At 38.0% G+C, this 26,313-nt stretch overlaps 1 protein-coding gene across 1 annotated transcript; it reads left to right on the top strand.

Moving 5' to 3' along the window:
• LOC306887683 (sodium/potassium-transporting ATPase subunit alpha-3) lies at nt 1–25,580 on the top strand. The gene is made up of 22 exons (XM_079445627.1): nt 1–317; nt 410–474; nt 12,539–12,655; nt 12,742–12,801; nt 15,611–15,814; nt 15,922–16,035; nt 16,120–16,254; nt 16,346–16,463; nt 16,557–16,825; nt 17,907–18,105; nt 18,209–18,453; nt 18,762–18,954; nt 20,007–20,319; nt 20,661–20,811; nt 20,921–21,089; nt 21,174–21,328; nt 21,428–21,551; nt 22,301–22,446; nt 22,555–22,685; nt 22,766–22,867; nt 23,938–24,029; nt 24,223–25,580. The coding sequence occupies exons 2-22, from the start codon at nt 469–471 to the stop codon at nt 24,249–24,251; spliced, it is 3,072 nt and encodes a 1,023-aa protein (XP_079301753.1). The 5' UTR covers nt 1–317; nt 410–468; the 3' UTR covers nt 24,252–25,580.
• The last annotated feature ends 733 nt before the right edge of the window (nt 25,581–26,313 follow it).

Raw genomic sequence — 26,313 nt, 5'->3', positions numbered from 1 at the left:
TCACATCCACCGGCGCTTCTTTCCAGGCGGAGTGGTGCGGCAGCTGGCGGTGCCGCGGAGGGACACCAGACCATAAAAAGGCAGCAGTGCGGCTTCTTAGTTTTGCCGGCTTTATCGCAACTACCAAGAACAGTGGACGAGAACGGCATCCCTGCGAAATGCACGGCCTCGCCGTCGAATTTCATTTGAACATTTAATTTGTTTAATCTCTGCAAAGCTGTCAGTTTCATTAACTTAATGTTGCAACGAATAGCCTAACAACTTTTATACCTTGACGTGAAAGTATACGCGCATTAACGTTAGGTCCCTCAGCTGAGGTAAAGCATTGAAACAAAGTTTTTAAAGCAAGTATAATTGTTCGTCTTTCTTAAGATCTTTTTTGATGACTGACATTCTCTCTTCGTGAAAGGCTGCCACTGTCTCCATCACTCTCATATTATCTGAAGAGAACGGACTGACTGCGCAATCATGGGGGTAAGACCGATATCTCTCTTTTACTGCACCACAGCAAATAGAAATGAATTAAAACAACGTTTCCATTTAATTTCAACATATTAAGCGTACTTTAAATACTGCGTCATATGAGTGACAGAATGACATTGACTTATGTGCGGATTTCGAGACTGCGACAAACTGACGGGACAGGACGTTCTGGAAATTATAGGCTACCTTACAAATATGAAATAGTTATTATAGGTTATGGATGGTGAGCAGCAAATGAAGAGGAACTGCTTTTTCAAACTTTTAGATGCTGTCGTCATAGTCAGCGGGGACGCAGATAACCTTGCATCTTAACTGAAAGCTGGTCGGTGTTGTCTGCATGATATAATATCTCTAGACAATGGTTAATTTAGTAACCTTCACGTGCCAGTTTAATCGGGTTATGCAGTGAAAGACTTTCTAAAGGGCAGCGTTGGCTAATGCTGTCTTTGCATTATAATTGTGTGATGTCTGTTTCTACTTATTTATGCTCAAAAGTTGTTTGTCAGGCTGTTTTTACATGTTTTAGGACTGTTCCCTCCAGCACCCCCTTTTACACCCTTCCCTCTGTACTTATGACCGCAGCGCATGTCTCCAGATCTGAACACTTAATCTGGATATGTGACTTTGAATCATCTTTGTATTTATGGACACAACCGGCATTTCTGAGTGCGTTTAAGTGACTGGTGTCCACACACACACACCTCAGAGCCGGTACAGTCCCTGCGTCATAATGCGGTTCCGGGAATCCGTGCTTCAACCGGCTTATTGCCTGCATCTGTGATTATAACCTCGCGCGGGTAATCACTGACAGGACAGATTTAATAGATTCACTCTGAATGATGACCCGAAAAGGTCGAATTTGAATTGCGTCTAATGGGGAATCATCAAAGCACAGTGTGTAACCGCGGAGGGGGGGACCAATGTCAGGCTGAGCTGCGCACTTGACCTCCTCGGCGAGGTTTTACCATGTTATTATGATCAGAAAGACATGTGTGTGTATGGCGGGGTGAGTAAGCAGGTGCATCCCGTGGACGCGGTGAATGCCGGTGTCGAGCAGCTGAAGCAGTTTATAGCCGTTGCCAGGGAACCGGAGAGACCGGCTAAAGCTAGCTATATTTAGGCGGAAAATATCCGTTAGAGACTTTAAACATCGCAGTACTGAATGTCACAGACGCGCTGCAGTGAATGCGTCAAAACGGATGACTAGCAGCGTAAGAGCAGCGCTAAAATGATTACGCAAACACTTTTGCGAGTTTACCTGGTTAAACGGGATGGATAGTAACAGACAGGTTACTTTCGCGCAGTTTCCTTTAAGTTGACAGCGGTTTGTTTAACGTCGCTGCCGCGTATCGTGCCGGTTGCCGTCGCAGTGATGCTCGTGGCAATGCAGCACCATCAGCGTCCCAGCTGTTTGATCCCCTGTAGGCCGCTTTCTGCGTCAAACACGAGGCGGGGCCACGCGAGTGGAAATTCCCGGTACAGGCCTGTGATAGGCACGAGATGCGGATACGGAAAGTGAATAGATGAAGTGAAATAAAGTTCATCGAGGTCATGGATTAGTAGAGATCAAATGGGCTCTTAAAGGGATAGTTCATACAAAATAGATAACTGTCACTATATCTTCATGTAGTTCCATACCTGCACGACTTTAGACACGTGATAATGCACCAGTGTGTACATAGCAGGTGAGTGCTGGTGAGAGGGGAGGAAGAGGAGGGAAGGGGTGTGCTGCAGCAGGACAGTGTAGCCGGGAGGAGGGGAGGGAGAGGAAGAGGCACATATCCTGTTATGTGTAATTAGCCCGGCTGAGCTTGTGTTTCCAGAGTGAGTGGGTTGGGTTACCTGGGCACAGATGGTATGGACAACGAGTAATGTGCAACTAATCACTATTTAGATCATAATGAAGTGCCATATTTAATAAGATCATATAAAAGGTCAAATCAGACTCGTATTGGATGGTTTGCTTGTTAGGACATTGAATGATTATAATGAATGCAATAGAATTTAGCAAAAATGTGTAAAAGAAAATCTAAAAACTAAGTTTTTAATGATTATGAGTAGCCTATATGAGAATATTTCTCAGTGGATCAGTGTTGTTGAATCACATTTAGGGGTATGAAAGATTTGTTGTTGTAAGGGGTTAAAGGTGAAGAATGTAATTTCTGTACTTTGTTGACACCTTTAAGTCAATTTAAAGTGGACAAAAGTGACAAAAGTACTGATAGTTGTCTCTCCATAAAATGACACATTTCGGCTGTTAAGTGGGTTGGATTGGATCTGTTAGGTTCTCATTATCACATTCTGTCCATGGGAAGTCTGTGAGTGGAGCGGGTACTCAAGGTCAGATTACCCTCTCCTCCTCTTTCCCCAGTGTTGATGTAGCGTAACTTCCCCCTCACTTCGATCGGTGGGGGCATGTGTGGAGGGCCTGGTTCTGGTTACACATCCACACCACACCATCATTTATTCATGCAATCCTTTGTTTGAGGAGCAGAGAAAGAACAGTCCATTCTGACGGAAGGAATTCTGGGGCCCAGCTGACCATCAGCTCTGCTTTTACTAGAGCTGAAATGAATAATAAATGTCAGATGTCAGAGAGAATGTGACAAAGTAATAACTAGGGAGATAAAAGTGATGAAATGGCAAGAGAAACTGCTTATGAAGTGTGTACAGTATGTCTGTGTGAGACAGGATAAAGAGGGGAATCCTTGGACAACCCTTTTGAGACGTGAAGAATCTTTGTGCCCTGCTGTGACTAGTTTGGGACAGTGATTTATTGTTTCAATCAAGAACATGCACACAGATGCCCCACACTCTGGCAAAGCTGCTTGGCTCTGCTGGGCTGAGTGGATGAAGAATAGACAGATGGAAGGATAGAATAATGGATAGAGAAGAACAGGAGGGGATATAGAGGTAATACTTTAACAAGAAGATTATAGATTTTGTTTAAAGTTAATTTTAGATAGCGCTGACCAAATGAAATTATATTGAAACCTCTCTTTTCTTTCTTTTCTTTTCTTTTCTTTTCTTTTCTTTTCTTTTCTTTTCTTTTCTTTTCTTTTCTTTTCTTTTCTTTTCTCTTTTCTTTTTTCTTCAATCCTCTGAATGTGTGTGTGTGTGTATGTGTGTGTGTTGGTTGAGCTGTGCAGGGGTTATGTGAGGATTCTGGGTAAAGGAATTAAATCGTCTCATCATTGTAATTATTTAATCTCAATATTCTTTATTGATTAAGGAGTTTTTGTTATTGTTGGTGGTGTTGTTGTAATTTTTACATTGGTTTAAACCATAGATTTTCAAACTAGGAGTGTCAATATATTAAAATAATAATAAAAAATCAAATAAATCGATACTTCCAATAACTGAATGTTCTTCAGCTTTTACCCTTTTATTCTCAATGAATTTAAATGACTTATAGTAATTTGTGATAGCACAAGTTTTTAAAATGTTTTTCCTTACAAATATACATTTCTACACAAAATATTTGTGTACTTAACATAACTAGAAAAAAAATGGTTTATAATTATGTAACTATATAAATGTATTATATTATAATAGTTAAAATATATTATATTATAATATATATATATATATATATATATTATATACTCTATTATTTATATTATATTAAAAATTATTAGTTATATATATATATATATATATATATATATATATATATATATATATATAATTATTTGCTTGACTATTTATTTTGTTTTATTTTTTAGGATTTTACCATGACTTTTCCCATATATCCAGGTTTTCAAAGAGCTTCAAGAAATCTCTTTCTTAAGTAAAACTGTTTATTTGAAGGGATAAATTAAAATAAGAAATATGGCATAGCAACTGTGCTGAGGCCCCCTAGTGGGTCCGGGGCCCCTGGTTAAGAACCACTTGTAACCACTGGTATAAACAGTACATTGAAATATTCTGACATAAATTTGTGTACACATAAAGAAGACGTTAGGCATATGCAATAAACATTATAAATACAATAAATAATTATTTTTAATATTTTATTGATTATATAATTCGATTTCCTCAGGTTTTTGATTAAAGATTTCTTTTATGTCTGGTATTCACATAAAAAACTCTGCAGCGAGTCTGTCTTTTTTGTGATGGAGACGATTCAGGAGGAGCTAATCCCAGAGTGCCATAATCAGATTATTTATTCTGTACTTTGAGGCCCAGTCCTAGCTTGGTCTACATCTCACAGCATAACAGATGGTACAGCAAGGTCACGTACATGCACACTCATTCAGTCAGTCACACACTGGATGAAGTGTTCAGTGTTATCTGCTCTTGAACATATACTTTATGACTCAGTCACCTACACAAATACACACTCATGCCAGATCAAACAGACCTTTTTATGGCTGTATCGACAGTAATATATCACACACCGAACAGAACTCTAAGGGCAGTATTGATGGTGTCTGCTGCCATAACAGTCATTTAAATGCTTTGTAGAGCTGGCACTGTTCTGCCTGGAGATATTCATCAGGACTAATAGCTGGACAGAAAAGACAAGATCTGGTAGGGATTCCCTCTGGTCCTGAACATCCTCTCAGGATACAAATACAAGCTTTAACCATGGCTAGACCAACACAAGTTGTTTCTACAGTTTTTTTGGACGGAAAACTAAATGACTACAGAGGGGGAGGCTGAAAAAAGAGAAAGAGTGATCTTGCTGGCAGATATGCTGCTTCATGCTCTGAAACATCAAACTGGGCTGGTCATTTCATTGGCTCTCTAAGAATCGTGACATAAAAACTTGTATAATCCATAATCCTAATATACATATGGTGTAAAAAGGTGATTTCTATTTGATTGCCTATGATAATTTTAGATGGTTTCATCAAGTTTGAAGTGCTTTTCAAAAATTTGGGGTCAGTAAGATTTTTTTAATGTTTCTTATTCTCACAGATTCTGCATTCATTTGACCATGAATAGAGGAAGAACTGTAATAATGTTTTACAATTTGGGTAACATGATCCATCAGAAAACAATTCTATTGCTCTTATTTGCTGTTTCAGAAACATTTCTTATACATGTTTCTTATTTCATATTCTTATCATTATTAATGTTGAAATGTCTTATTAATGTCTTATTCTTATAATTATTAATGTTAAAAACATTTGTGCTGCTTAATATTTGATTTATTTGAAATATAAATCTTTTGTAACTTCATGAAAATTGTTACTGTCACTTTTGATCAGTTTAATGCATAATTTATGAATAAATTGATTTCTTTCAAAATTAAAAAAGGAAAGAGATCATACAGACTCCAAATCATACTGAAGTGACCACCTATTAATGAGGATTAGGGCATTTGTGTAAAAGTATATGTGTGCAGTTTTTATGTAAGAATGTAAAATCTGTCCTCTCACACTGAAAGCTTTTAAGGGCAGGATGACACGCACACCCTGGAGAATCAGTGTGCTTTTTACATTTCTGTGAAGACTAACATTCATGAAGGCTGCAGTACCCTGGCAAACTCTAGCAGAGGTTTGCTCTTCCCAAAGGGAAGGTTTGCTTTGCTTAATCACAGACTGATTTAAATGGTCATAATCACAAGGGCAAACTCAGTGAGGAGCAAGTGGTAATTTTTTACACATCATTTTCAATCTTACTAAAATCAGTTCTTTTCTTTGGGAATTGGTCTGCCAAAAAATAAATAAATAAATGAATATAAATAAAAATGATCTGCCAAAAATAAAAAATCAAGTTTCCCAGAGAAATTCAAATTTTTTGTGTCTTTTAGTCCAGTGATTCTCAACCGTTTTGGCGTTTTGAAGGTCCCCCATTGTCCACAACCAGTCGTTTGGGATTTACTGGATAGTAAATAATAATAATACAAAAATTAATAAAAAAAACTCAGGACATCCAAAGTGCAATGGCGCTATATGTCGGTGCACTGCCCAGCACTCAAAAGCTATTTGCGCCGACATATAGCGCCGTTGCGCTTTGGGTGTCCCGAGTTCGAGTCCCGGCTTGTGGACTTTCCCAATCCCGCCCCCACTCTCTCTCCCACCTTGCTTCCTGTCTGAAATACTGTCCTATCCTAATAAACGCCTAATAAAAAAAATTTAAAGAAACGTTTTTAAATCAGAATTTCTACTCAATAAAATAGTCACATAACTGGAAAATGCGTATTCATTATAAAAATAAAGTTTTATAAGAGTTTATTAATTTACAGTGTCAGTAAATCAGATTATTAAAATTAGGCTACCTCATATATCCTGGTTGGTGAGATGGTGAGAAACCTGCTCTTCATAGAAAAAGTTGAAATAAAATAAAAATGTATTAATTTTGAAAAAGTCTTGATCTTAGTTGTTTAATGGTATTTTAATGTTTTGTTTTATGTTGAATCATTTTAAGTAATCTGTTTTAATCAGTGTTTATTAGCTTTAAGGGTAACATCTGCATGCTTTTGTGCTTCCAAGAGTTGGCAAAATGAAGTAGCAGATAAACACGTTTAGAATTTACAGCCCTTCTCCTCTAGAGAAATGGACAAAACATATTGATGACTCATCCTGCACTGCAAAGATTTCAGTCCAATCATGTTCTCTCTAGAATGAGAATGTCCCTCCCCATAAATTATAAATGCCACCTCCAACCATAGAAAATATGACAGGAAAGAAAAATGGGCTTTTTTTTAAAAATGTTGTGCTTTTTGTTTTGTTGTGCATTTTGTCTTTATGTTGCAAAGTCTATCTCAGTCACTCTGTCCAAACGTATGTAGGACATATATGTCCTTGAGCTCAGCCGCCACACACTTTTATTCTCCTTGTGTCTCTTGCTCTGTAAATTTGTGACAAGAGTTCAGGGGACAGACCTCAGTCAGTACCCGAGACTGTGTGTGTGTGTGTGTGTGTGTTCAGTAGAAATGTCAGTATGCTGGCATGTAATTCCAGTTGATTGTCTCTGGTTCTCTCACACAGCAGTATGTTTTTCTCTGCAAGGAACACTCAGTCAGTAACGTTACCACAAGAGCACAGTTATATCTCATCAGGAATTAGATAACAACTGTTACCACTTAATGGCACACAAAGGAGCATAGTCTGGGGGTTATTTTTTATTTTATTCCCCCCCCCCCCCCCCCCCCCCCTTCCTCGTGTTATGCTGTATTTCTTCCTCAATTCCCTGTCTTCCTGTCCTGTCTACCCCCTTGTCATATTGTATGTATGTTGTGTATGTATGGACAGGTTGATGGCTAATTTCGCTGGTACTTGTGAGTAGTGACAATAAAGGGCTACTACTACTACTTATAACAACATTTATCGTAGTGGAAAATTTACTATCTTTTTTTGTAGGATGCCTAAAGTTTAGAATATTCTTCACAATAATTCAATAAATTTGAGAGAAAAATTATATTAAAATAAATTAAGTATACACACACACACACATATATCCTCACTTTCTATATATGCCCAAAACCAGTCTCTCCACATGAGTTTTACTCAATATGAATCTGATATCTCTCTTAATTTCGCATCAGGTTTGTCTGTGAGAGAAAGAAAGCGCTCTTCTCCTATTTCCACTCTGTTCTTACGCCGCAGTGCAGGTAACATTGCAGATGTATCTGCGGCAGGTGCCCCACACACACACACACACACACACACACACATATCCACCTTCAAATCACAAAACACACCTACCATAAAAACATAAAAAGTATAGAAACATATTACATAGCATACATTATCTTTCTGTTTTCTATTTTCCTCTGACCAAGATTCTCATTCTGGTCTTTCCCCGTCTCATTCCTCTCAACCTTCCCTTTGTTCTTTGTGTGTGTATTCAGCTGTTTTTAATTTCATAGAGATGAAAGAGGACCTCTGTGTGTTTGCAGTGTTTCCAGGTGTCTCGTCAGTATTTTTTTAACAAGCTTTCACACTTTTAGCCACGTTTACAAAGTCAAACTCTTAAAGCTACTAAGATGTGCTTCTATAGTGACAAGATGTTTCTTCTGCAAGATCAGTGTGAGCTGATAGGGGTGATCCTCACTTTCTATTCATTTAATTATTGAGTGGTATCACCTACCACACACACACTCGCTTTTGTCACAGGATCTGTGGCGTTGTTGTGTGTCCTGTGCAGGCTGGCTAGAAGGTCACTATGTGCGTGCGTGTGTGTGTGTCCGGTTGGTTTTGGGCAGTTGGTGTGATGCTGAGAGTCATCAGGCTTTAAATGCAGCCGCTGACGGCGACAAGCTCTCACGCTGAGAGAGCAGCAGGTCAATATCTAATTACCCCACAGGAAGTGGCATATATTCCTCTGTTTCTCCCTCTTTCTGTCTGCTAATCTCTCTCTTTTTGGATATCTCTCTTTGTCTGTCAGCTTTTCTCTCAATCCCCACCTCTGTATACTCTTCTCTCTTTCCATCTGTCCCCTCTTTTGTTTCTCCTCTTTATCCATCTATCTTCTTCTCTCACGTTCTCATTCTCTTTTAATAGGTGTCACCTGGCTGTGTGTGTGAGTCTGCGTCTTTCGGTCTAAAGTAGGCATGTTGGCTGACCAAAAAAATGCAGATAAAAACCTCAGTCAAATGTCGTTTTGTGTTTGGCTGTGTATTTTCTACATCACTACTTGTATTTGCAAATATAACCAAAAGACATAGGTCTGTTTTGGATTGCTGATAAAACCTCTTGCACATAAGATTTGATAGTAAGGATAGTTTCTGCTGCTGATGTTTTGGCAAAACAACAATGAAAATGTTTATTTAGGCCTATATTTTAATTAAAAATAAGTAAAGTTTTAGATTAAAATTAATATTTACAAATAGTTTTATTTTAATAACATTAAACATAATAATTGTATATATTATATATATATTGTAAAAATTGCTAAAATGTAATGATGTTATTTATGAAATGTATTATATAATATTAAATATATCAATACTTACAAATAAATATATATTTATTTATTTGTATTAAATATTATATATATATATAGAGAGAGAGAGAGAGAGAGAGAGAGAGAGCATTAACTATTTTAATATTTAAATATAAATACAGAATACTATTTTAATTGCAAAAGTTTTTAGATTTAACATACTTTATTAAATATTTTAAAATATCAATGCTTTAATAAAAAATACAACAGATGCATTGTGTAGTTTTGAACTTACTCATAATTAACAAATTGGCCTGGTTCTTTCCATACATTGACCAGCAGGGGTCTCCACTCATCCAGAGCCTCATGTGAGAGTTCCTGTGACACAGGGTCTTGCCTCAGTCATTTTCTGGAAGGGAATTCACTATTCGCATATAGACAGCACTACAAGAATAGTTCTTTATTCCCTGGAGGGAGGCATGTTGGTTGTTCTGGAATCTCAGTATTGATCAGTCGTGAGGTCAGATGATACACGGTTTCCTGCTTTAATGATGACTGCCCCACTAAAATAGCACCACCTGAGTCTCACGGGAGCCATCTTGGCTCTGCTGGATTTATTCTGCACTGCAGTCTTCTGGTATGATAGGATTACACATCCAGCCAATTGACCATATGCACGAATACTTCCTGGTTTTTGATAAGCCAGGTCAGTCATTTCCGGTCAACTGTGCCCTTTGCTCGGTTTCTCTAGTCTAATCCATTCCGTATACCATTTCAGGAATGACAAACGCAAATGTAAAATTTACGAGAGTGAATCAATTAAATCATGCCACGAGTCATTGCTATGATTGACAGTGATAATGGAACAAAACATCTGACAAGCCTATGTCAAAACAGAGCTGTGCATTAAGTGATTCAGACAAAATTCAGAGTAACAAATCTACAGCAGTAACCAGTCTGTGGCTGAATATATTTAGCAGCTTACAGTTAAAGATCAAACTTAAAGCGGTCATATGATGCAATTTCAAGTTTTCCTTTCTCTTTGGATTGTTACAAGCTGTTTGTGCATAGATAAGATCCCTAAAGTTGCAAAGACTAAAGTCTCAAAACCAAACAGATATTCTTTATAAAAGTTAAGACTTATCCACACCTCCCTAAAACGGCTCACTCAAACATGTCTACGTCACAATGTGGGGAAATTTTCATAACACTGCCCAAATGTTTACGCAAAGAAAGGGGGTGTCATTTTTATTCTCGCTGTAGTATTGTTGCTGCTGCTTGTTGTTTGTCATTTCTCCGGTCATAAATGCAGACATGGTAATGTTTACGCGGCGCGATGCAACGCGACGTGTTAAAAAAAAGACAGTATAAGTCATTATAACCAGTAATTATGTCCCCACTGGATGCAACAAATGCCTTGTTTGTAATGGCTTTTATTGTTTTAGTCTCGTCTCGCCGGGAAACGCCATCACAATACTGTGAGGGGCGTAGCATTTCCATCTCACGCTTGAGGTATTCGGCCAATCACAACGCACTGGATAGCTGGTCAATCAGAGCACGCATCGCTTCTCAGAATGATGAGCTTTGTAAAAATCGATGCGTTTCAGAAAGGCGGGGCTTAGAGGAGCAACAATAATGTACAATATGTGGGAAATAATGTGTTTTTTTAACTTTAAACCACATAAGCACATTGCATTACACCAAATACACTAAATAATGTTCTTTTTAGCAACATCATATGACCCCTTTAAACGATGTAGTTATTAAATTAAATTGAATGCATTATTTAATTGTTATACCATTAATATATAACTTATTTAATTTGTATTTCACCATTATAGGCTGTTGTCTGGGCTTTTTTTTTTTTTAAATGACTTTGTGACTTCCTGCACTTGCAATACTTTATACTTCAGTGCGGTAAAGTACTAAAATTTGTTATAATATTTATTTTATAATAAATCCAACAGCAAGCCGTGAAAAAAAAAAAAAAATGAAATGGCAGCTGCATTGATCCTCTCCTGCCATCCTGCCTCTCGTGTAATTTTCAACTTAAAAAGTCTTTATTTATTCAAAATTACTTAATTTTTGGCACATTAATTCATGTCGTCTTCATGAATGAAAAGTGAACCTTTAAAGTGAATTTTACTGCACAGCTGAAGAGTTGAGAAATAATAAAGGCTTTAAAGAAATTAAAATGTTATAAGATTTAAAAAATGTGTTCATGGCTATAAAGGTAAGATATTAATAATCAAGAATACCATTATGATGACGTTTAAGAGATTAGCCTAACTGTTAGCCTAAACAGTTATGGTAGTGTTTATTTGTCAGCATTTAAATGTACAGTTACGTGTCTCCTGGGATTACCAGGCTCGGCATATACAATTCTATGTTGTTAAATAACATGAAACTGTATATTAATGCAGTTATCATTATTTACGGTGTTGCAATTATTTTGTTTCTCAGTTTCTGAAAAGAATGAGGCAGGAGAGGTTTCTGTGAGAGTCTCTACCTATATTTAGCACATAAAATGAGCTTCACCGGAAGTTTATGAGCTGGCTTATCTTTACGCGAAAGTTCTAAAGAACACTCCGTGCATATGGTCAATAGAAACAGAAGGAAGGGGGTGTATTATGATCATGTTCATGACAGAATAATTATCTCAACCTCAGGCTATATATTTCTAATCAGATAAAATCATCAGTCTGTTAGATGAAAACAGAAGTGGAATATTCTCCATAGTCTGAACTTTGATATCTGTCTTCATTTAGAAATGAAGAACAAAGTGTGAAAAATTTGATTTAAGATGTTTTGAAGCTCATGCACTCTCTGAACTGTGTTTGTGTGCACATTTCACTAAACATTTTAGACATTCATGTCACTGTGATTTGAAACAGATACATATTCAACCTAATCTTTGCTGAACAGCAAGAGTCTTTGTGATGCCACGCTCTCAAGTTCTGTATTCTTTCAGCAAATTAAATGAGGTTAAATGACCTCTTTGAGGTGAACACTCAAGATAGCAAGAGGGATGGACGGTTATGTTTGGACACATCCTATGATCTGCCAGACCAGTGTTCAAACTGAAATCACTGTGAATGTATAGAGTAAATTACTTTAAATGTTCTTTATTACGATCTTACATTGCAGGTAGAGACTAAACTCAGTTTCTGTGGTTGATTGTCTAAAGTTAATTAACTGATTATTCTCTGTGTTTTAGTATGGGCGATCGGATAGCTACCGCGTGGCCACCACGCAAGATAAAGATGATAAAGGTTCTCCAAAGAAGAAGAAGGGGGTGAAGGATCTTGATGATCTGAAGAAAGAAGTTCCCCTGGTAAGAATCACACTGACAAAGCAACCTTGCTAAGATGGTAGCAATCTTTTTCTTTTGTTAATTTTTCTTTTTACCTTCCATTTAAGACAGAACACAAGATGTCAGTTGAAGAAGTATGCCGGAAATTGCAGACAGACATTGTTCAGGTAAACTCATAAATTATTTTGTTTGCTGGACACATCATTGGTTTTAGGAATGACTGTTTTGCAGCACTTCTCCTTATTGACCACTAGAGAGCACCATACTCTGTTTAATATACAGGTCCTTCTCAAAAAATTAGCATATTGTGATAAAGTTAATTATTTTCTGTAATGTACTGATAAACATTAGACTTTCATATATTTTAGATTCATTACAACACAACTGAAGTAGTTAAAGCCTTTTATTGTTTTAATATTGATGATTTTGGCATACAGCTCATGAAAACCCAAAATTCCTATCTCAAAAAATTAGCATATTTCATCCGACCAATAAAAGAAAAGTGTTTTTAATACAAAAAAAAGTCAACCTTCAAATAATTATGTTCAGTTATGCACTCAATACTTGGTCGGGAATACTTTTGCAGAAATGACTGCTTCAATGCGGCGTGGCATGGAGGCAATCAGCCTGTGGAACTGCTGAGGTGTTATGGAGGCCCAGGATGCTTCGATAGCGGCCTTAAGCTCACCCAGAGTGTTGGGTCTTGCGTCTCTCAACTTTCTCTTCGTGGCCTAATGGTTAGAGAGTCGGCCTTGTAATCCGAAGGTTGCGGGTTCGAGTCTCCAGCCGGCAGGAATTGTAGGTGGGGGGAGTGAATGTCCAGCGCTCTCTCCACCATCAATACCACGACTGAGGTGCCCTTGAGCAAGGCACCGAACCCCCAACTGCTCCCCGGGCGCTGCAGCAAAAAATGGCTGCCCACTGCTCCGGGTGTATGTTCACGGTGTGTGTGTGTTCACTGCTGTGTGTGTGCACGTTGGATGGGTTAAATGCAGAGCACGAATTCTGAGTATGGGTCACCATACTTGGCTGAATGTCACTTCACTTCACTTCACTTCACAATATCCCACAGATTCTCTATGGGGTTCAGGTCAGGAGAGTTGGCAGGCCAATTGAGCACAGTAATACCATGGTCAGTAAACCATTTACCAGTGGTTTTGGCACTGTGAGCAGGTGCCAGGTCGTGCTGAAAAATGAAATCTTCATCTCCATAAAGCTTTTCAGCAGATGGAAGCATGAAGTGCTCCAGAATCTCCTGATAGCTAGCTGCATTGACCCTGCCCTTGATAAAACACAGTGGACCAACACCAGCATCACTGACTGTGGGTACTTGACACTGGACTTCAGGCATTTTGGCATTTCCCTCTCCCCAGTCTTCCTCCAGACTCTGGCACCTTGATTTCCGAATGACATGCAAAATTTGCTTTCATCCGAAAAAAGTACTTTGGACCACTGAGCAACAGTCCAGTGCTGCTTCTCTGTAGCCCAGGTCAGGCGCTTCTGCCGCTGTTTCTGGTTCAAAAGTGGCTTGACCTGGTGAATGCGGCACCTGTAGCCCATTTCCTGCACACGCCTGTACACGGTGGCTCTGGATGTTTCTACTCCAGACTCAGTCCACTGCTTCCGCAGGTCCCCCAAGGTCTGGAATCGGTCCTTCTCCACAATCTTCCTCAGGGTCCGGTCACCTCTTCTCGTTGTGCTGTGTTTTCTGCCACACTTTTTCCTTCCCACAGACTTCCCACTGAGGTGCCTTGATACAGCACTCTGGGAACAGCCTATTCGTTCAGAAATTTCTTTCTGTGTCTTACCCTCTTGCTTGAGGGTGTCAATGATGGCCTTCTGGACAGCAGTCAGGTCGGCAGTCTTACCCATGATTGCGGTATTGAGTAATGAACCAGGCTGGAGTTTTTAAAAGCCTCAGGAATCTTTTGCAGGTGTTTAGAGTTAATTAGTTGATTCAGATGATTAGGTTAATAGCTCGTTTAGAGAACCTTTTCATGATATGCTAATTTTTTGAGATAGGAATTTTGGGTTTTCATGAGCTGTATGCCAAAATCATCAATATTAAAACAATAAAAGGCTTGAACTACTTCAGTTGTGTTGTAATGAATCTAAAATATATGAAAGTCTAATGTTTATCAGTACATTACAGAAAATAATGAACTTCATCACAATATGCTAATTTTTTGAGAAGGACCTGTATTGGATAATACTTTTTGCATCCCCTGTAGGGTACATGCACTAGCTGTAATGATGACAAAGCTGTTTGTTTTCAAACTTTTTAATTAAGAGAAACTAAGAGTATTGAAATCAATAGGTGTCAGTAGATTAAGATAATTGAGTGTGATTAATTTCATGATTCAAGAAGTTTCTATAACTGTATGTTATTCAATTAAACCAACAGTTGTTGACGGGAAAAATAAAAATAAGAAATACAATGTCAATTTATACATTTTACATCTTGTGTTTAGCACTAAGATTATTTTAAATAAGTTTTTGTTCATTTATTTAATACAGTTTTATATCTTCTTAATAAGTAAACAATAAAAGCATATTAGCTCAGAAAATGCTTATTTTGGTTTTACATTTTTGAATACATAATTTGTTTCGGGAATGACTTGTGCTGAACTACTTACTGTTGACCACAGCATAATCTTAATTTAATACATACTTTTTGATAAACAAACAATTAAAAGTGTATTTTAAATCATTTTTAAGTAATATCATCCTCATAGTTTACTGAGGCTCCCTGGATGAGAACCACTGGCATAATAGAATCTTATTAGTACACAGCATGCTTGATATGTCCACACAGTGAATACTTAAAATAAAACTTTGAATTTGCATTTGAAAGTATCGTTTGCTAATGATTAATTCAATATAATTTTTGCACTTTAGCTACTTGTTTGAAACTGAGTGGCATGACATTGGTTTAATAAATTTAGACAATGATGTCTCTTTCTCTCTTCGCAAAAGGGTTTAACTATTGCCAAGGCTAAAGATTTTCTGGAAAGGGATGGGCCAAATGCTCTGACCCCGCCTCCCACTACACCTGAGTGGGTTAAATTCTGTCGTCAGCTGTTCGGAGGTTTCTCCATCTTGCTATGGACTGGAGCCATTCTCTGCTTCCTGGCCTACGCCATTCAGGCTGCTACCGAAGATGAGCCAGCTGGAGATAACGTGCGTATACATTCAGACACTAACACTGTGTCCTGTTTCAGTGAATCCACATTGATATGAACTCATGAATATAATAATTGAATGCGTCATCTTTGGTCTCCTCTCAGTTGTACCTGGGTATTGTGCTGTCTGCTGTAGTCATCATCACTGGCTGCTTCTCCTACTTCCAGGAGGCAAAGAGCTCCAAGATCATGGAGTCATTTAAAAACATGGTCCCCCAGGTACTGCATACACTCCATGCAAACTTAAAATACACAGAAACACAAAGAAACTGTGAGTAAAAATGACTCTCTTTCTATCCACAGCAAGCGTTAGTAATCCGGGAAGGAGAGAAAATGCAGATCAATGCTGAGGAAGTGGTAGCAGGCGACTTGGTAGAGGTCAAAGGTGGAGACCGAATCCCAGCTGACCTTAGAATCATCTCTTCTCATGGCTGCAAGGTTTGTGGTTTATAAACTTCAATCTGTTGTAAAGAATCGTGCTTGCTTTGCTACCCATTGGACGACTGTGTGTCTCTGATATCATACGTAGGTGGATAACTCCTCCCTCACCGGCGAATCAGAACCTCAGACGAGATCACCTGACTGCACTCATGACAATCCTCTGGAAACACGTAACATCGCTTTCTTCTCTACTAATTGTGTGGAAGGTACGGGATTTGATAATTTGCTTATTTTAGTAAAGTGTTGAACCTGTGTAAAAGTCAAGATCAGTGGTGTGATGTTTTCTGTTTCTCTATCAGGCACGGCTCGTGGTATTGTGGTCTGCACTGGCGATCGCACCGTGATGGGCCGCATTGCCACGCTGACCTCAGGACTGGAGACTGGGAAAACACCCATCGCCAAGGAGATTGAGCACTTTATTCACATCATCACAGGCGTGGCTGTCTTCCTGGGACTGTCTTTCTTCATTCTGTCAATTATTTTGGGATACTCCTGGCTAGAAGCCGTCATTTTCCTCATTGGAATCATCGTCGCTAATGTGCCTGAGGGTCTGCTGGCTACTGTCACCGTGAGCACATGCAGTCATCTAAACATTTGAATATAGTTCAGTAAGGGTAGGAACTAGGAGTGGGCAATATACCGCCTATATACCGGTAGACACAATTAACCAGTAGAAAATTGTCAACCATTAGAGATTTTGGACTATTGTCTTGACTGAGGTTACATGCTAACATGATGTTGCTATACCACATGGTCACGAAAACCTATAGTTTGCATGCGTTTTTAAGCATTGCGGTTTAAAAACATAAGATTTTAAGCCAATAAAATGCAATCAGCAGCAAAAGAGAAAATATTTCTATATATATATATATGAGCTTCAGTTTTTTTTTGTTGGTTTTTTTAGGCTAGAATTAATTGATTTTAAGCAAAAATAACTATAATGTGATATATATTGCTACCGTTAAATAAAATTACTCATACCGTGAAATAGGATTTTGGTCATATCGCCCGACCACTACTAGGAACTAAGTATCAAAAACATACAGTGTAACCAGTGTAGTCTGAAAAATATTCAGCACAACCAGAGTAGTCCAATTCCAGAGAAAATGACTGTGGAATGAATTATTTTAGTGAATTAAAAACATTCAGTACAACCAGGGTAGTCTGATTCCCAACTGAATAACTCTCATGAACCAGTTCTTTTCAGTGCATCAGAACCTTAAATTTACACCAGCTGGTTCTTTCATTTTTAGAGCCTTTATGTATTTTTTTTTTTTACTGAAGCAGAAATATTTATCATGATCAGTGCAGTCCGATTCCTGGGTAAAAGTCTCTTTATATTGCATCAAAACATACAGTTAATTTATAACGTTAATATATGTTGCATCTAAAAAGACTGTGAAATCAGTGAAAAATCTGTAAACACCTTTTTCAATAATTGTTTTAAATTTATTTATTATTTAAAATGATCAATTCATAGTCATTTGGCAATGGAATTAAATTTTTCCAAATATTCCTTTCTCAAAACTACTCCAAAAAATTGTTAATGGAACTATTAAGGTACCAGAAGGGTTTAGATAAATTGGAATACATTTTAAATTCCTCCATGTGATTGAATTAATGTCTCTCTAATATCTCTTTAATCTCAGGTGTGTCTCACACTGACGGCGAAACGTATGGCTCGGAAGAACTGTCTGGTTAAGAATCTCGAAGCCGTAGAGACACTAGGATCCACCTCAACTATCTGCTCAGACAAAACTGGAACTCTGACCCAGAATCGAATGACCGTCGCACACATGTGGTTCGACAACCAGATCCATGAAGCTGACACCACTGAAGATCAGTCTGGTTTGTTCTTTTCTTCTCATGCAGAGCCTAATGATGATGTAGTCTTGCCCACTTTATGACACCAGTTTTTCCCTCCAGATTTTAAATTGATCTCTTTCTGCAGGTGCATCATTTGATAAAAGCTCAGTGACATGGGTGGCTCTGGCCCGTGTGGCGGCTTTGTGTAACAGGGCTGTGTTTAAGGCAGCGCAAGACTCGCTGCCCATCCTAAAGAGGGACGTTGCGGGTGATGCTTCTGAGTCCGCCCTGCTCAAGTGTATCGAGCTGTCCTGTGGCTCAGTCAAGGTGATGAGACAGAAGAACAAGAAAGTAGCCGAAATCCCATTCAACTCTACCAACAAATACCAGGTTTGTCATCATCAGTTATTGATTTTCAAAAAGAAACAGAAAATATCAATATGAGTTACAATCAATGGACAAGCTGAGGTTCAACAAACAAACAGTAGCACTTTGTGTCATGCAAATATTGTCGTTATTGTGAAAATAGTGGAACTAAATATTGTTTGGTCTGATAAAAGTCTAAATGTAAATCTGAAATCTTTTTATTTGAGTCAAATGTGGATAATAATGTGTCTGGAGCACCTCTGCAGCATAGAAATGGAGTGTAATCACAACCTTAGTTACGTGTAGTCATCCCTCTTTCCATATTTCCCCAGCTGTCCGTCCATGAGACAGAAGACCCCAACGATAACCGCTACCTGTTGGTGATGAAGGGGGCGCCAGAGCGCATCTTAGATCGTTGTTCCACCATAATGCTGCAGGGTAAAGAGCAGCCCATGGATGAGGAGATGAAGGAGGCCTTCCAGAATGCCTACATGGAGCTTGGAGGACTTGGGGAGCGAGTGTTGGGTGCGTATATATGGTATTATTACACAGCGCTCTAGAATACTCCAATCTGATTGGTAAGACAACATTCTAGGTCAGATATTTTTTGTATAATGGTCTCTAAACTGCCTAATTGACCATTGTTCATTTTCTACACATTAATATATTTGATGTCCATTTTTGGGTGTTTGAGCGGCTGTGTAATAAGCAGAAAAATGTATCATTGTTGCGAAATAAACCCCTTTATGATAAATGAATGGTTGAGTATCGATTATATGAAACTATATGCATCAAAAGTTTGGAATAATTTTTTCCTTTTTTTCCCAAATTGAATAAATTGCATTTTAAAATACAATATATTCAGTAGAAAACTCATTTTCTAACTCAAATTCATTTTCCACTAATTTACTGATAAGCATAAGACGGCAAATGGAAGTTATTACAAACACTCGATGGTGGTTTAAAGTGAGTTTTGAGTAAAAGCGGAATATAAATCTTATTTATTGTCTTGTGTAGCATGATGCTACAGTGTGCATGAATGGTCACGTGACGCGCACTTTCAGTCGTGTAGTATGGACGGAGATCTTTTCTGAAATGCCAGTATAGACAAGGACCATTTTCATTTTGAAACAAAAACGCACCAGTGTAAGCGTAGCCTTACATCAAAGGGGGTTGGGACGCTTTCACGATACAGCCTCACGTGTGAGCCACATCTCTGAGTGTAACAGGTATAAACTATTAGGTGTGTTCGACTTGACGTGGTGCTGCACAGCACCGAGAGCGCTATAGAGAGCAGACTGCTTCGTATGCTTTCGAATCGCTCTCGCGGATGTCAAACACTGATCTATCTGCACGGCGCTGCTTCTAGTCAAACACACCTAGTGCTGCAGGCTTATTGGCTCACTGATGTTGACGAGATTAACCCTTTAGGTATCAAAGTTTGGATAACGAACGACAAGACGTTTTTCAATACTCAATGGTATCGAGGCAATTCGGTCGATGCCTAAAAAGTATCGAACTCGAGACCCAGCCTTATATATTATACAAATATGCGTAAACTTGCTGTCTTTCTACAGGATTCTGCCACGTCTTACTGCCCGAGGACCAGTACCCTAAAGGCTTTGCCTTTGACACAGAGGATGTGAATTTCCAGACAGACAACCTTTGCTTTGTGGGACTGATGTCAATGATCGACCCGCCCCGTGCTGCCGTGCCTGACGCCGTAGGAAAGTGCCGTTCTGCTGGAATCAAGGTCATCATGGTGACAGGAGATCACCCCATCACTGCCAAGGCCATCGCCAAGGGTGTGGGCATCATCTCAGAGGGTAACGAGACTGTGGAAGACATCGCTGCCCGCCTCAACATCCCCGTCAGTCAGGTCAATCCAAGGTAATGCAATGACCAACACTGTAAACGCACAGGGTAACTCAACATGCATTTATGGTGCGGTCAGATTAGCGAAATTTCATGTGCAAAAAAAGATTCATTGTCTGTTAATAGTATAGCGATGAATGAAGCACAGCTCTCACAGAAATCACCTCCAACCAAGCAGATTTTTGTCGGCCAACGTGGCCAGCTTGAACCTATTGTGGATCTGTATGGCAAAATATTTTGCCCTCACACAAAATTCCTTTTGAAGTATTGGATTTTTTCCTTCACAATTTGTTAGACAAAGTGATTGCACTTTACTACAAATACGTATTTATCAGTATTGATTGTTTGTGTTTTAGGGATGCCAAAGCTTGTGTGATTCACGGAACCGATCTGAAGGACTATTCTCAGGAGCAAATAGACGAAGTTCTGCAGAACCACACTGAGATTGTGTTTGCCAGGACGTCTCCTCAGCAAAAACTCATTATTGTAGAGGGTTGCCAGCGACAGGTAAACACACACTTGCATGTTCTTCAGTCCTCCAAAAGTCCTTTGTAATTTTAATAATGTCCTGATTATAGCTTTCGATATATGTCCTGTTTATGTTTCTGCCACTTAGGGAGCCATTGTGGCTGTAACAGGTGATGGTGTGAACGACTCTCCGGCCCTGAAGAAGGCTGATATCGGTGTCGCTATGGGCATTTCAGGGTCTGATGTTTCTAAACAGGCCGCTGATATGATTCTGCTGGACGACAACTTTGCCTCCATTGTTACTGGAGTAGAAGAAGGTGAGGAAGACAAGAGGAGACTAGTGAATTGGAGGGAAGGACTGATGTTGTCAAACATTTGAAAATCCATTTCTCCCCATGCAGGCCGACTTATCTTTGATAATTTGAAGAAGTCCATTGCGTACACCCTGACCAGCAACATCCCTGAGATCACCCCCTTCCTGTTCTTCATTATCGTCAATATACCTCTGCCACTGGGCACCATCACCATCCTCTGCATCGACCTGGGAACTGACATGGTAAGCACTAGGAGATAGGAGAAATAATGACCTACTCTCACACTAATATACATTCACACCAACATGAACAAAAATGTATATTTCTCTCTACCTCCACAGGTTCCTGCTATTTCCCTTGCTTATGAAGCTGCGGAAAGTGACATCATGAAAAGGCAGCCCAGGAACCCTTTGAGAGACAAACTTGTGAACGAGCGTCTCATCAGCATTGCTTACGGACAAATTGGTTAGTCACAAACAACTCTGAAACGGTTAGCTGTGCTACAAGCTACTGATGTTACGGTGGAAAACCTGGAAATAAAAATGGTAAATTGTGAGTTCCAGGCCTGAAAAAGCCATAGATAATAACAAAATTATTATCTGTTTCTTATCCAGCTATCATTACAGGAAAAGTTATTTGTTAATTATTTTAAAAGACGTTAAAAGAAATATAAAATAGAATAGCTGTTATATATTTTAATGTATATTAAAATGTAATTTATATAGCAAAGCTGAATTTTCAGCAGCCATTACTCTAGGTCACATGATCATTCTAATATGTTAATTTGCTGCTCAAAAATGTTTGTTATTATGGGTAATGTCAAAAACAGTTTTGCTGCTTAATTTTTTAACGGTTAGAAATAACATAAATTATTTGAAATAGAACTGTTTTGTGACATTATAACAATATTTGTAATATCACTTTTGATCAGTTTAATGTATCCTAGCTGAATAAAAGTAAGTGTATATATCATTCAAACATTGGAACATTAAACAGTAAGCATTAAACATTTGAACAGATCTGCTCACCTACAGATTTGCACTTAGCACTTAGAAAATATTAACTTGTTTGAAAACAATGAAACTTTAAAGATATAACAGTTTAAAAACTAGATTTTTAAAAAACTATTATTTTATATAATTGCATTAAATATTAAAATTGTGTGGTCATCTGTGCAAAAAAAAAAAAAAGTAAGCATGTGTTTGTGTGTGTAGGTATGATCCAGGCTTTGGGTGGTTTCTTCAGCTACTTTGTGATTTTGGCTGAGAATGGCTTCCTGCCTTCACTGCTCGTGGGTATCAGACTCAACTGGGATGATCGTTCGATGAACGACCTGGAGGACAGTTACGGACAGCAGTGGGTGAGTGTTTTCCTGTGTTGTGGAAGTGTTTAGATCTCATACATATCCCATGAGAGGTCCAGAGATGTTTCCCTGCATGTTGTAAGATGTTGTGTTCATGTTCCCCAGACATACGAGCAGAGGAAGATTGTAGAGTTCACATGTCACACAGCGTTCTTTGTCAGTATTGTGGTTGTACAATGGGCTGATGTCATCATCTGCAAGACCAGACGCAACTCAGTATTCCAGCAGGGCATGAAGTGAGTTCAGGAAGTGTGTGTACGTTTATGTGTTTGTATTCACAAGAACATTTGATGTAATTTTGTTTGTCATTTTACAGGAACAAGATTCTGATCTTTGGGCTGTTTGAAGAAACAGCTCTCGCTGCATTCCTCTCATACTGCCCGGGCATGGATGTGGCCCTCAGGATGTACCCGCTCAAGTGAGTTTAACACACACACGTGCACAAATGTGTACGGGAAAAGGGATTTTCCAGTTGCAAGCACACATCCAGTTCCACCTCCGGTTCTCTCAAAGGAAACGCATTTCAAAAGTTTTGGGTCAGTAAGGTCTTTTTTGCTCATTTTTAAAAAACATAAAGGAAGCAAGGAAGATCAAAAATGACAGTAAAAACTTTAAGGAATATTATTTTTCAAATAAATGCTTAACTTTCTATTCGTCAAAGAATCCAGGGGGGGAAAAATGCTCTACAAAAATAATTGACCAGCACAACTGTTTCATGAAAATAATTCTTGATTACCAAATCAGCATATTAGAAAATGATAATGACACTGAAATCTGACGTAAAAATTCAATTTTGCCATCACAGGAATAAATTATATTTTTAAATGTATTCAAATAGTAAAAAAGTGATTGTAATTTGTAATAAACATTTAACAACATTACTGTTTTGAATGGTAGTGTCTACATACTTAGCAATGCCTTCTTCCCAAAACATTTTGAATAAATGTCAGTTTTAGATACAAATGGTTTTTAAACCATTTACATGCAGTAGTCATGCTTCACGTTTCTTAGGGTATAAAAATGCATAAATACATTTATATGAAAATAAACAATCAATGTACAACTTATGGATTTAATGGTAATAGTCAAACTTTAATAATATATTGAAATTATTATTATTATTCACTATTTATTATGCATTAATTTCTTATTTAGAATACTGTTATTGAGCTTGTGAATGTAAAATCTTCATGCCACTGTGGTGTAAACTGTCTCTAAATATATTTCTGACAATCTGAAAAAAATCTAATCAAACTGAAATTGATTCAGATTCGGAGTTCATGATTCATTTTATTAGTAAATAACCATTAGAATTATTAGGTCATTCATAAATACACATGTGAGACACATAACCTATATCACATGACCTAAAGTTATGCTTTGGACACAGATGTTAACATTTCACAATCTGCTACATGAAGTAATAGTATTCAATAGTATGTTGATATTAATGGTCTCTCTTCTCATTTGTCTCTCTCTTATCTCCAGGCCGAGCTGGTGGTTCTGTGCTTTCCCATACAGTTTCTTAATCTTTGTGTATGATGAGGTCCGAAAGCTGCTCCTGCGCCGGAACCCCGGTGGTACGTGTTCCTTCATATAGTCTCAAAGATACATGCACAAAATCACACACTTCTGATGAATACGTCTTGCATTAAGACCCTAAATGGGGTCATTAAAGTTCTTTCTTTAAATCAGGGATACAATAACTCAGTGTGCAAAATGATGTGCAAAAACTCAAACTGATTCCTGCTGTTTTTCTCTCTTTTTTTGCAGGATGGGTGGAAAAGGAGACATACTATTGATCAACAAATCTTCTTTACTCACATTCCTACATATTCCATTTTGTTCTACAACTTCTCTTCCCAACCGAGACGCACAACCATCCTCTTCCGCCCTCCTTTCAAAGAGACAGCAGCTTTAAGCCAATAGCATGTCTCTCTCAGAGGAAACCACAAAGCACCTTCCAGATTCTCAAATGTCCACATCATGCCCTGCATTTCCTATAATAATCTTTGCATGTATTTTCACACGGCTGTGTACATAAAGTCTACTATATATGTAAAACTGGCAGCTGCATAATCATTATGTAGATTCGAAAGGAGCTTTTGACGCTAAAAAGGAAGTATGTACGCTCGCCTATTAAAAAAGGCCGTCCCTCCACCGATCCTTTACATCCATGCCTTTTCCCTCAACCTACCCTCCAGTCACACACGGATACACAAATCACACAAAACCTGTTGTTGGACCCCAATGCACACACTAGACTCTGTATAACATAGGAACATTCACTCATGTTTTTTTAATAATTGTGCTTGTTAGGTGATTTTATGTTCTTTAATCACTAACGGAGGTGGTTTGGTGGCTTTGTTTATATTTTTTATTTTCTACTTGCATTTGATTGACATCGGCATCTTCTCTCACTTGTTCGTTCTTTGTTTGGGTGCTTGTTTGACTGCTACAATAACCCCAAAAGTTTCAATACACTCTCAGTCTCTGTGTTTTAGGGGAAATGTAAACAATACCACGTCTGATTAAACAAATAAAGACATATCTTGGAAGATAGAAACACTGAAACACTGTATAACATGATTCTCTTGTATGTTTGAACTCACGTGAGTGAAACACACTAGAAGCAGGTCAGTTTCAAATCAGGTTTTGCACAGAAAACTAGTATGGTGTTGAACAGCAGCAACTGCCAATATGAACCGGAACACACCAGGTTTTGTTGTTCCCTTTTTGTGCCAGTTAACTTACATAAACTGTTGAAATAGGTTTCAGCTGTTATCTGACATATCAACAATTTGTTCTCCAAATATCTGATTTGAGAAACAAACTTTATCGTCCAAATCATTTCTGGGCCAACCAATTGTGCCTGGTGTGTGCAGGTTCCAGCACTGGTTAGGAGATGTGATCACTATGAAGCAGTATCAGGTCTTGTTGTCTGTTGTCTGTGCGCGTATGCTTGTGCGTGTGTGTGTGTGTGTGTGTGTGAGGTGAGGGACAGTGCGCTGTTACAGTCAGCCATTGGATGTTCATCTGATAGACATGTGAATATTGAGATTAAAGACAGAAGGACAAACTGTAGAAACATGTATCTGAAATCCAATAAAACATCTAGTACATTTAATACTACAAGTGAAGTCTGACTCTTCATTTCTGCATCTTTATCTTCTTGCCAAATATCTAATAAAATCTTTTCAAGTTTTATTTCAAGAATTGTAATATATGTTACTGTTAAATCACTGTTATTTGAATATAAATATATATATTCTAAACATTTTACAGCAATTTAAACAACCAAATATGACAATTTTCCCTATGTTACTTGGCCTGTGTCTGCCATTTTGATGATGAATACAACACTTAATATGAGTGATTTTTTTTCACCTTGTTTGGTATATCAGTAATAATTTAATATATATATTCCAAGTATTAAATTCATAAAAAATAATAATAAACCTTTTTAACTTGTCCCTCAAAATATTGTCCACACTGTTATATTCTGAAAGTTAAATGAAAATGAAAGTTGTTTAATTTCTTTGAAGGAAAACAGCAGGGGAAGGTAAGTGAGAGCCTTTGTTTTGTTAATTGTCTGTTTTTATTTATTTTATTTTTCCAATCTGATGTGGTCAACTTCAACATGTCCACCCTGTTAAGGGGAATATGAAAAAAAAAGTAAACAGAAATTCTTATCTGTAAAAGTACCATTTTTAAAAACCATTCAATTCTTTATTTGACACATCTTCTGTGTTAGCACTTTTTGCTCAGATTGAATGTAATGGCTGATTTTAACCCTGGCTGTTAGTGTCCACTCTGTTACAGGCTGGACACATTTAGTGTACGTAGTGATAGTGACAGCAATTG

The sequence above is a fragment of the Barbus barbus genome (genome assembly GCF_936440315.1).
Source record: "Barbus barbus genome assembly, chromosome: 21".
NCBI lineage: Eukaryota > Metazoa > Chordata > Actinopteri > Cypriniformes > Cyprinidae > Barbus > Barbus barbus.
The sequence above is the reverse complement of the archived record's forward strand: the minus strand, read 5'-3'. Positions and strand labels throughout refer to the sequence as shown.